Source organism: Lepidothrix coronata, unplaced genomic scaffold (genome assembly GCF_001604755.1).
Source record: "Lepidothrix coronata isolate B3197 unplaced genomic scaffold, Lepidothrix_coronata-1.0 Scaffold110, whole genome shotgun sequence".
NCBI lineage: Eukaryota > Metazoa > Chordata > Aves > Passeriformes > Pipridae > Lepidothrix > Lepidothrix coronata.
In genome coordinates, this window is record NW_016690290.1 from 2,480,148 (window position 1) to 2,492,244 (window position 12,097).

General features: G+C 57.1%; 2 protein-coding genes across 3 annotated transcripts in view; both read right to left on the minus strand.

Moving 5' to 3' along the window:
* Nucleotides 1-5,567: 5,567 nt before the first annotated feature.
* On the minus strand, nt 5,568-8,560 carry NRN1L (neuritin 1 like). The gene is made up of 3 exons (XM_017824339.1): nt 8,486-8,560; nt 6,102-6,261; nt 5,568-6,015 (listed from the first exon to the last, which is right to left on the minus strand). The coding sequence occupies exons 1-3, from the start codon at nt 8,541-8,543 to the stop codon at nt 5,742-5,744; spliced, it is 492 nt and encodes a 163-aa protein (XP_017679828.1). The 5' UTR covers nt 8,544-8,560; the 3' UTR covers nt 5,568-5,741.
* Nucleotides 8,561-9,406: 846 nt separating this feature from the next.
* EDC4 (enhancer of mRNA decapping 4) overlaps nt 9,407-12,097 on the minus strand; it is a 32,539-nt gene continuing 29,848 nt past the window's right edge. For both annotated transcript variants that reach the window (XM_017824189.1, XM_017824188.1), the window contains exons 28-29: nt 11,690-11,853; nt 9,407-10,417 (exon numbers count right to left, since the gene is read on the minus strand). In XM_017824189.1, coding sequence (XP_017679678.1) covers nt 10,225-10,417; nt 11,690-11,853 — 357 coding nt within the window. In that variant the 3' untranslated portion in view covers nt 9,407-10,224. The remainder of the gene's footprint in view (nt 10,418-11,689; nt 11,854-12,097) is intronic.

Below are 12,097 nucleotides of genomic sequence, written 5' to 3' on the forward strand. Positions count from 1 at the left end.
GGGCTCTGGGACCCCCAGTCTGATCTGGGACCCCCCTCAGTGCCATCTGGGGCCCATCAGGGCTCCGGGACCCCTCAGCTCCCGCAGGGTCCCAAGACCGCTCAGCCCCACGGGCCCCCAGGGATGGTGTTCCCCCTCCCCATGCTCCTGCCTTGGAGAGATGGCCATGGGGATGCACTGCCCAAGGATGGATGACTCCTCACCTCCTTTCCGGAGCCAAACCCAGCTCTGAGAGCTGCCCAGGGGCGCCTGGCAGAGCTGCTCCCACCGAGCAGCTCCGAGGGCTCCCTGCTGGGCTTCGGGGCTCTGAGAAAACACTCCCTTTGCAAGAGAATTGCCCGGAAGGTCCTTTTCCTTGGCAGGGAAAACCCGGTCCCTGCGGGCTAGCTGTTGTGCACAACAGAATAACGAGGCACATTCCTTTCCCCTTTCTTTTCCCCAGCTACGAAGTGCCACAAAACCCACAAAGTTTGCTTGGTAACTGCCTGTGGGCTTTCTTCCTCATATCCTTTGCCCATACCCAACAAAACACTCCACGTCCTGGCCCTGGATGACCTGAAAGCAGGGGGATGAGGGATGACACCTTGCAGGGATGCTGACAGCTCTCCTTTCTCTGGGGAAGATACAAACACGACACTGCCGGGCTTGTTTTCCAGCCTGGCTGTCACGTCATTCCCGAGGCGGTTCGGGTGGAGTGGGGCTATTTTCACACTCCTACCATGCTTTTAAAAATAGCTGGTTTTATTTCAATGCTCCTGGGATCTTCGGCTGTTTAAAATGATTAGTAAGTCGTAATGTAATAAAAGTTGTACCTGCTGATGCACGCTATTGTCATCAGCTTCTTCTCCACGTAATTCCCAATAAGGCGTGGAAATGTGTGAGGGTTGAGAAGGGGCTGCTTAGGCTGGACCTGACAGATCTGATGAGTTGTACAGTTCCCTGCAAGAAAAATTCCCCAGTTCTTGTTGTCCCACACAGTAATGGTGCTACTGGTGCGTTTTCAACCCTCTTACTCCCCCCCCTTTTCATTCTGGAGATGTTTCCACAGCCACACGTCCTCTGCACTGTCCCCGGGAGGTGGCTTAGCCTGTGTCTGTCCTGTAAAATCTTGCACGTGTCCCTATTTAAGTTGATCCTGTTATTTTAGGCTGTTTCTCAAGGTCATCCCAGTTTGGTGCCACCAGCATGTGCCTCTCCTCTTCATCCCAGCTGCTACAGCTGGGTGTGGAGCGGTGGGCTGCCTCACCTTGGCCACAGGGATAAGTGCTCTGCAAGGATGCATTTCCCTCAGGGGATGCATCTTCCATTAGCTGCTTCCTCACAGCTTTGTTTCCTGACCAGCCCCATGAGAACATAAAATGAGGCACTTCCAGGCCCATCACCACTGGAAAATGTCAAAGAGCCAACACGTATCCAACTCTTGGGCCAGAACCACGGACTTCTGAGAACTTTAATCAGAGCAGCTCACTCTTGTATTATTTATGCCACGGTGGTGCTCTGAGACCCACTGGAGCCAAGACAACATCACACCAGACATCCGCACAAAGCCGACATCCGCCTGGCAAAGCACCCAGGGATGAGGCTGGGAACTGTCTGCTCATCCACATGATCCACTGCCTGCCAGGTCAGGCACTCAGTTTGGCTTTGAGATCACCATCTACTGGCCCCTGAAACCTGTGAATCCATCTAGAGCCATTCCTGAGGCTACAGCAGGAAGTTTTCTCACCAGGATAAGCACCTTGCTCCTTGGGGACACCGGCTGTGGGCTGTGAAGCCCCGAGCGCCGAGGATGCCCTGCAGCCTCTTGTCCCTCTGGGCTCTGGGTGCCTGGGCTCCCACCAGCACTGCTTCATCCTGTCCCTCAGCGGCCACGCCAGGCCAGAGCTCAAGGTTGTCCCGGGAAGGCTGAGCAGAGGTCGGAGAGGGAGGATGTTCAATTAAAGCTGCTTAAAAAAGAAATCCAACTTTCCATATGCCTCTCTGGGGAATAAAAAAGCCCCAGAGCTGAGCGCAGATGGGGTGCCAGGCGGGGGACTGGGCACGGCCCCCACGGCAGAGGTGACTCCGGCTCAGCTGTTCCCACTGCCTGCGATCCGCAGGGATTGAGGTTGACTTTTGGTGTTTCCTTATGGAGAGTTGGACATTTGGCTCGGCAGAAATCCCCACGCAAGCTCAGGCAGTGGCCAGGCCTGTGACACAGTGTCCTCCAAGCTACTCATGGCTTCCAACGCTCCCTCTCCCCCCGGGGTGCCGGTGATGCAGGAGGCAGCTCTGCTGGTGCCTGGGTGGGCTCTTCCATGGGGACACCAGGCTGGAACGGTGGCACTGGGGGCTGTGGGAGGGCAAGGAGCCATCCCCCTTCTGCTGGTGGCCCCCACACCGACCCCTCCAGCTGGGAAAACCCAAGTGCGTCCCCACAGACAAGGAGTCATTCCCTGGCCGGCACCTTCTCCGGGAAGAGTTTCCCTGGGCAAAGGACTGGAGGATTCAGCCATGGTGTGGTGGAGGCGTCGGGCGGAGTGGCTGGGAGGTTGGCCCTCGTGTCGCTGTGCCACGTGTGCCATCTCACTCACACAGCCGCCCAGAATAGTGTCACCATCTGGTTCCAGCTGCCCAGGACGTGGGAACCTCCCCAGCCCCTTCTGCGATTACAAAAAGTGAATTCAAACATCAACTCAGCCGGACTCGGGCAGCCTTTATCCCTTTTTTTTTCTTTTTTTTTTAATAATTCAGGTTTGTCTCTCAGAGAAGAGAGAGGCAGATAATGTCTGCAGAGCATTTAATCTTCTGCCCAAAGAATAGCAGAGAGCAAATTAGGATCTACTCCAATTAATTTGCCTTGATGGGCAAAATCTGGAGAGCGGCCATATCTGGGAATTAGGAACAAAAGCAGGGAGTGTAAAGTAGGTCACCAGAGTTTCATAACCGGAAAGAGGGGTTTTCACAGCACACTGGGTGCTCCAGAGGCTCCCAGTGCCGGGGTCCACCAGTCTCTGTCCCCCAGACCCGCAGGTTTCAGCCTGGACAGTTGCTTTAAGATGCTGCCGGTGTGCAGGGAGCCAGTTGTTTGTTCTGGGGGCAGGAACGAGGACGCTGTCCCCTTCCACAACAGGACACAGCTGCAGGGCTGTCCCAAACCCTTGGACCCAATGGAAAGACAGGCACCAGCTCATCGTCCCAGTTCTGGAGCACCCAAAGAGCTTTCGGATGGTTGGCATGCCCATCCTTGCTGTCACACTGCCACCCTCAGCCCTGCAGGCACCTTCTCGAAGGAGGATTAGGTGTCACAGGTGGCAGTGGGGTTTGGACAGTGCTTTGCTAAGGACTCTTGCACTGTGGGGTATCACCAAGCAGTGGTGACCAACAGGCCCACCCCAGCCCAGCACCCTCAAATCCTAATCCCAATTCCCCAGACCCATCAGTGCCTGCAGGCACTGTGTGCTGACATATTCTGGTGTCACCTTCCAGCCGCAGGACACGTGTGGAAGCAGTGCCAAGGGTGTGAGCCACGTGACACGCGCTGGTGCTCGGGACACACGGTGACACGGTGACATGGCTAAGGGTGTGTGACACGTACGGTGACATCTTCCAGGACACGGGGCATGCGTGGCGTGTCTTTCCATAGGCAGAGTGAGGCGCCCGGAGCGTTCGGTGGGTGACAGCAGCTTTGATCCCGGGCTTTGATCCCAGCGGGATGGAAGCAGCACGGTTTATTGACGGCGAGTGTCACCGCCGTGGTGACAGCGTGTCACAGCACCGCACCAGTGGCGCTCCATCTCCCCGGCTGCCTCCCACTGCAGGACGCTGGGGAGCCCCCCCGGCAGTGATCCCACTGCTCCCACCGCTCCCATCCCCAGGGAGGTGCCGGCAGGCGCTGTGCGGTGCGTGGCCGGCGCCCGGCTGGCGTTTATCCTCTTAGCCGCCCTGCCGGGATCCGGCACTAATTCACCCTTAAACACAGGATTGTCGGGAACCGGGAAGGGAAGAATCGGCGGATTATCCCCCCAGCTCTGGCGTTAAACACGGGGAGCAGCAGCTGCTGGGTGAGGAGAGATGGGGCGGTGTCTTGCCTCGTGTCCCATGGGACGCCAGTCCCACCATCCCTCAGCGAGCTCAGATGTTTTGTGTCCCCCCCAAGTCAGCTCCAGGCTGGTAATTAAATAAATAACATGAAATAAATGTGGGGCTGCCCATAAAGCTGAGGGATTGACAGCAACTGCCCAGCCCTGAGGGATGCACCACAGCACAACAACCCCGGCAGTGTTTCTGGCCCCAGAGGTTGGCACGGGACCGGGACAGCCAGGGTGACATCCCAGAGGTCAGGGGTCACACATGACCAGACATCCCAGAGGTCAGGGGTCACACATGACCAGACCTCCCGGGAAGAGCTTTAACGATGAAACAAACGATAATTTTCCCTGGCTCAACAAAGACAGCAGTAACTGAGCTCCTCACTCACACACTGAAGGCTTTCGGCCACGGGCCAGCGGGAAAACATTTCCCTGGGCCAAAACCATGTGCCCAGCTCCTGGAATGTGTTTGGGACAGCCCTGAGGTCACCCCAGGAATCACAGAAACGGCAACAACTCACTACTCACAGCAGGTACGTAGGAGCTCATCGCTCCTGCTCGTGGCTGAGCCTGGCACAATCCACAGCATGGTGGCACTCGTGCTGGCCGGAGGATTTTCTCGCCTTTCCCAAGCAGGATCTTTTCCCACATGCGCAACAGATCTACCCACCACTGCTGGGAGCTGGGGTCTGCACCAGTGAGGAGCCCAGGTTCTGTGCAACAGCTGGAGTGGCCCATTTGCAATTCCAGTGGCCCTTTGGGGGCGGGGGGCCGATGGCTGTGTCCTGGAGTGTGGGGAGGCCCCTTGCCAGCCCACGCCTGGGGGACTGGGTTTGCACAAAGGGTTGTTTTGGTAGCTGGGAAAAAATATCTTAACTTTTCAGCATTAACAGGGATGGGAATTGCAGTGTCTTCCACCGATGGGCACACAAGTTTAACCAAGTTAAACTCCCACACATCACCTTGGTTCAACTTCAACAAGTCCCACTGGGACCTGGATGAAAGCTTCAGTTCCGGATTTTTTCACCTCTATCACTTTGGCTAAAAAAAAAACAAACCCTCTCTTCCCTGCAAACCCCAGTTTTCTTCATGACCATGAATACAGTAGGACTTAAATAAAAGGACTGGAAAATAGGATTCCTCACAGAAAATGTCACCGGAGTTGCCCATCAGAGGACAAGCTATCAGCTGCAAAAAAGACAAAAAGAGAAATACACGTCCTGTGCTTTCCTAAGGTGACCTTTAAAATGAAGAAACCATTTGTTTCACCCCTGAAGGGAATATCTTCTATATCTTCTATGCCCAGCCCTGAAAGCAGCTGTCAGGGAACACCAGGGCAGTGGGAATCCCCAGGACAGCCCTCCTGGGGCTCCTGGGGACAGAGCCACCAACCCTCCCTGCTGGCCCTGCTTGGTGACTGATCCAGGGAGCATCTCCTCTCCAATTCCTGGAGCTTGGGAAGGGTGTGAGGGGCATCCCATGGCAGAGAGACAGGAGAAATGTAAAAGTGTCTTTTAATATAAATATAGATCCATCTGAAGTGCTGCAGGAGAGGACCGTGCCCCACGAGGGATGCCCGGGATGGTGGGTGGGCTCAGTGGGTACCTCTTCCCAGCCAGCACCGGGGGGACCGACCCGGGGTGTCACCCGGGCACCCCCGGGCGGGCAGGGCTAGAGCCGGGCCACCAGCAGCGGCAGGGCCAGCAGGGCCAGGACACGGGGGTGCAGGGGGGTGGCCGAGCCCCGCAGCGTGGCCTGGTTGGTCTCAGCGGCCGGCGAGCCCCGGGCGCTGGCCAGGCGTCCCCGGGAGCTGCACAGCTCCTGCAGGTTCCCCTGGAACTGGATCTTGCGGGACTCCTGGCGCAGCGACTCCCAGATCGCAGACGCTTCCACGGGGCATTTCGACAGCACCTCGCTGGCGCAGGTGTGGAAGTCGTCCCAGGACCTGGGGAGGAGGGCAGGAGTGGGGGGGATGCTGGCGGCAGGTCACTCGGCCGTCCCAGCGGCTCCCACAGGGACGGGGACACTCACTTGCAGATGGTGTCCAGCTCCTGCGCCTCCTCGCCGCCCTCCTCCTGCTGCTGCCGGACGCTCTGGGCCATGCTGTCCCCCAGGCTGATGAGGCAGCCGGCGAAGCCCTTGTAGATGGTGTCGCACTGCCCGGCCATGCTCACGGGCTCCTGGCTCGCGGCTGGGGGGGCACAGAGAGGAGAGACGGAGCTGAGTCCCCGCGGACCCCCCCGACAGCATCGCCTGCCCGGCTCGGGGGTGACTGGGGGTGAGGGTGGCACGAGGTGGGGGTGACACCGGGGCTCTGAAACGTGGCGAGGGGCTTCTGCATCCCCCTGGACCCCCCGGCACCCCCTCCCTGGGCACTCGTAGCGAACCTTCGCTCCTGGCCCGGGACCCGGCGCGGCACAATGTGACGACCCCGCAGCGATGCTGCCATTAGCCACGGGGCTCCTGCCGGCCGCGTCGCCTCGGGCCTCCCCGGCTCTCCCCGGAGCCATCTGTCCCGGCCTTTATCCCCTGACAGCAAAGATTAATTTGTGACTACAACGGAAAAAAAAAAAAATCAGCAAACAAAGCAAAGGCTCAGCAAGCTGGAGTCCCTGCTCCGACTGCAGGGGGAGAGAGGGGGAAAGAGGAAAGGAAAAGGAAAGTGGAAAGGGGGAAGGGGAGATGGAGAAGGAAGAGGAAGGGAAGGGGGAAAGGAAAGAGAGAATGGAAGGGGAAGGGGGAAAGGGAGGGAAAAGGGAGGGAAGAGGAAGGGGAAGGGGGAATGGAAATGAGAAAGTGGAAGGGAGAAAGAGGAAAGGGAAAATGGAAACAAGAAGGGGAAGGGGGGAAGGGAAAGGGGAAGGAAAAGCACAAAAGGAAGAGGCACAAGTGCAACTCTGGCTGCTTTGTCCTGAGAAGCCTCAATTCCCTGCTCTGCTCCACAAAGGATTCACCACTGGCCATGGGATGATGGATGACAGGGTGTATTGGCCAGGGCTGTGAGTGCATCCATGGCCAGGGGAAGTCCCAAAAGAGCCAGTGTGTGGCTGGGTCACCAAAAAGGTGTGTGGCCGGGTCACAGGGAAACCCTGCATGGTCCCCAGCTCTGCCCCTGGGGTCCCACAGGGCCAGACAGATATGAGTTCCCTTGGCCAGTTCACGGGAGTTGTGAGACTTTTGGAAGGGCCATGAGTGTGTGCCAGGGAGGTCTCCAACTGAGGACAGTCCTGCTGGGGACCCCTGTGGGAGGGTGACCCCAGAAGGAGCTGAAAGTTGCCCGGTGGCTGCTGGGGCAGCCAGGATGTCTCCAGGGAACCGTGTGCCTGGCTGCTGGCATCCCATGCCTGCGCCCCTGGAACAAGGTCCTGAGCAAAGCACCTGTGGCCGAGACCAACAAGCCTGACAGCCCATCATGGGGCACAGCACATGTTTGTGATGAGAACCCCCGAGCACAGTCTCTGATATCGGACACGTGGGGCAAAAACAGAGCAGGTATCGATAAAGTGGGACCCATTGCTCCTCTTTTGACCCAGCCAAGCACATCTCCCACCAGCCCAGGGACACCAGCAGATGCCTACCCTCAGCCGGCTGGTCCCTGCTCCTCTGGGCTCCTCTAATTCCCGGCACGAGCCCTTCCCTCTGCCCAGCTCCCTTGGCACAAGGCTGGGCAGGGCAGGCAAGGAAGGAGAAACCAGGAGGGTAAATCATTTCCACTACCTCGCTGCAAAACCCCGGGGAAAAACCTGTCCCCCGGCTCCGTCAGGGAGAAAGCCCAAGGGAAACGCAGGGAGGAAGTTTCCCAGGGCGCTGCAGAGCATCGCTCGCTCCCAAGCGGGTGCCGACGCGGCTCCTGGGGAAGGATCGGAATCACCCACCCTCTGAGCCTGAAATCCTCCCGAAGCTCGGTGGCCCCTGTCCTCCACCCTCCGTGCGCCCGGACCAGGTTAACCCCAGCCCTCCCTCCCTCTTCAGGGCAGGGATGTCACTGGGTACCGCTTTGCCCCGCGTCCTCCCTCGGCTCACGGAGGAGCGGGAGAGTGTGGAGGGGACGCGCTGGTGCCGGTGAGGTGCAGGACCTGCTGGATGACCCTTCCCCAGCGGTCATGGTGACGGAGGGCAGCAGGGAAAGCCAGGAGGAACGCGGGGTGAGCACAGGGGCTGGTTCGGGACTGGAGAACCGGAGCAGAGGGACCCCGGACAGCGCTGCAAAGCCGGGTCGGAGCATCGCAGGACACGGGACAAGGGTGGGTGGATCGCTGAGCCGCGGGACAGCCGGGCAGCCCCGCTCCCCGCAGCTACGGGAGTGCGGGAGGCGCGGCGGCACCAGCGCCGGAGGCGGCCGGGGGTCCCGCTCCCACCCGCCAGCCCCCCCAGCCCCGGCGGTGTCCCCCGCAGCCCGGCCCCGCGGCACTCACCGAGGTGCAGGAGCAGCGGGCACACGACGCCGAGCAGCCGCCAGCAGCCGCCGCCCATGGTGCGGACCCCGCGCCGCCGCCGCCGAGTGCTCCGCGCCCGCCGCCCGCAGCCCCGGCCCCGCTCCCCGCCCCCGGCACCGCCCCGGGACCAGCCCCCGGCACCGGCTGAGCCCGCCCTGCCGAGGGGCGGAGGAGCCCCCGGGGCCGGACCCCGCTCCTTGCAGTTCATCACGGAATGGTTGGCGTTAGAAGGGACCTGAAAGATCACCTCGTTCCAAGCCCCTGCCATGGGCAGGGACACCTTCCACTAGACCAGGTCGCTCTAAGCCACAACCTGGCTTTGGGTACTTCCAGGGATGGGGCAGCTTCTCTGGGCAACCTGCGGCAGTACCTCACCATTCTCACAGGGGAGGATTTCTTCCTAATATCCAATCTAACCCTGCCCTCTGGCAGTTTGAAGCCATTCCCCCCTGTCCTGTCACTCCATGTCCTTGTCCAAGGTCCCTCTCCAGCTCTCTCGGAGCCCCTTTAGATATTGGAAGGTGCTCTAAGGTCTCCCCAGAGTATTTTCTTCTCTTTTCTGGGAGGGAGGAGCAGCAGGAGACATTTTTGCTGTGAAAAGGAGAATTAGTGTCCACTTCCCACAGCTGGCAGCCCACCACCACCTCCTGGCTCTCCCAGGAAGCAGAGATGGCTGGGCCCAGCTGGACTCACATAGGAAAGCTTGAAGAGAGAGTCAGGAGAAAATCTGGGAAGAGAGAGGGCATCCTGGCCTAGGCTCAAGCCTGGAGATGGTTTCATATCCTCAAAGGCCATGCAGTCTTCCCTCTATCACACAGCAGAAGAAGGTCCCCACTTTTTTTTCTCAAAAAGTTTTTTATTGAATTGTTCTTAATGTTATTTCAAAAAAAAAAAAAAGAAAAACAAAACAAAAAACTCAAACAAACAAAAAAAACCCCAAACAACAAAAAAACCTTCAAAATTTAGATAAAAAGAAAAACCTTGGCGTAAGAACCAAAACTAATGCCTGAAACATGGACATGCTCCGATGCACAACAGAACCAGTGGCCCCCCCGGGGCTCTGGCAGCTCGCTGCTGCCTGAGCACCCCAACCCAGAGCCTCCCCTCGGGGCACTCCAGAGGCAGCACCCCCTGCCCGACCCTGCCTCGGGTGGGCCAGACCCCCCAGTGCAGATCTGGAGTCAACCAACTTTGGAGTAACTAAGAACTAACTAACACACCTGAACTAACCGCTCCCGCTCAGCTGGTCCTGCGCCTCGGCCCCGCGGGGAGGAGGAGTCTGAGCCCTTCACTAAGATGTGGGTACAGGTTTCTGGTCAGCCAGGAGCACGTGTCCCCGGCAGCCCCCGCGCTCGGGGCTCAGCGCACACCTCCCTTCTCCTTTGCTGATGGCAGCAGACTCCAAACTTTGAAAGGGGTAAGAAAATCCATCGGCTTCTGCTGCGTGCGACTGGGACTGCCAGCCAGGCCTCGGGGACGGATGGGCAGGTGAACGAGAGATTTAACTCTCTCAAAAAGAGGCTATTTAGGAAAAAGAAGCCAAGTGAACGTTCAGTGACTATTTGGAACTATACACAGACGGCGTTCGCCTTAGAGACATCACACGTGTGTCAATAGATTTCCTGGCAAGAGCTCTTAACACAAGCCATACGTCGTTTGTAACTACTGATCTGCTGGGTGGGCTTGGGTGGAGCAGCCCACGAGGCAGCCAGGTCCTCCTAGGTCATGCTGGGGGTGACCAGGCCCTGGAGCATGATCATGAGGCGCCGCGCAGACTTGCCCAGAGGGTTGTGAGGTTCCACCTGGAGGAACTGGAAGAGCTTCTGCCGCACCTGGTTCATGACTGACCCCATGTGGTCTCGGGTGATGGGGTCACTTTGGTCCAGGTGCATCACTGCGTCCTCCAAGTAACTGAAGGAGAGAGAGCAAGGTTAGAACCAAACCCAACAAGAGATCCCAACCCTACTCGGTTCATTTTAGCATTGAAGATGCACAGTTCTGCTCCCCACCCACCCAAACTTTGCAGTATGTTCAACAGTCAGGAAATAAATTTTCCTGACTCACAGCAGAGTCCACCTATCCCTTCCTTGACATTTAAGGGCAGCCTACAGCTCCCAGCCTGCCCCACCTGCCACACAACCTGGCTGCTGGAACCAAAGAAGGAGAAACAGCAAGAACTCCCCACAGTGCTGGAGGTGGCTCTCAGTAGATATTTTCTTTGATGCCTTCACAGTGCATGCAGAATTAGTCACTCATTAGACAGCAAAACCCCTCAGCAGCAAGGCTTAGTTCGTGTAGGGTTATTTTTAAGGTCTATCCAAGAAGAAGTGGGGGAAGAGCAAGACTTTTACCAATAAGTCTCTCTGAAGCTCAGAGCCATCAGCTTTCAAACCACAGCCTCAGTAAGGCAATGTGGTCACTGCAGAAGGTTTCCACTAACAAACCAGTTTAAACTTCATAGCAACAGCTTTAGCCCCAGTTACCAACTTAACTGCAACTTGAATCTCTTTTCAGTTTTTCTGGCTTGCTTTATCTCTATTAAATCAAGTTTTTAACTCAACTCATTTTTCCATCCAAGCCATGTCAAAACCTGTAGGAACCTTAACAAGTTAGTTTTTTAGGGCAGATAACAGGGTTTTGACTCACTTACTAAAAATGTTCATGGCAAGTATCAGCACAGTCACTATTTTGTCACACAAGCTTTGCTTGGAACATCTACCAGACACTATTGGAGTAGCTCCTGCTGCCACCTCCCACTGAGCCTTTCTGGGAGTCACGATGAGAAACTGCCAACACAAAGTCCAGTGACAGGTTAAGAATTGAGGACAGAGCAAAGCTGCTCTGGATACTATACTATCCAGGGAACATGGCACTATCCCTATTTTTGCCTCCCCAGAGGAATTGTTCCTCGGGGAAAGGGCATCACTGCACAGACTGCAAATATTTACAGGCTGCAATCCCGGAGGTACCGGCACCTACAGCTGGGTACTCCTTGCACTACTCCCTCTGGGCAGCAAAGCTTTCCGTGGCAATGCTGGCACATTTTTCCAAGTTCCTGGTTGTAAACATGCCAGTAACAGGCTACAGAAGCTCCAACTTTTGTTGAAGCACCACCTTTCACTTCCAGGCAGTAAATTTAAAGCCAGTGCCAGAAACAGAACCCGATACTCTGATCATACTCACTTCAACTTCAGTTCTGTACGAGTGCCCAAATCCGAGGAGAGCTGCTGGATGAGGGAGAGCAGCACAGGCTGGGACAGAGGGCAGGGATGCTGTCCAAATACTTGCTGAGTATCCACAGTCTCACAGACATACAGAACCAGGTTGAGATCAGCTGCTGTTAGAGCCTGCAAGGAAGACACAGCTACAAATGCAGAGGAACCAACAGGCAGATGAGGGACATGGGACCTGCCCTCTGCCCTGAGGCACTAAATGGCTCAACAGCCTCCTCTGGGAGCAAACTCTGCTCCTGTGCTGTACATGCCAGCAGGGCCATGTTTAGGCTCCTGGTCTATGCTCTAAGGATACCTGTGTCTGTTCCAAGCTGAACAGGGCACAACCAGACAGAGGGGAGTGGGTTACTGTCAGCAG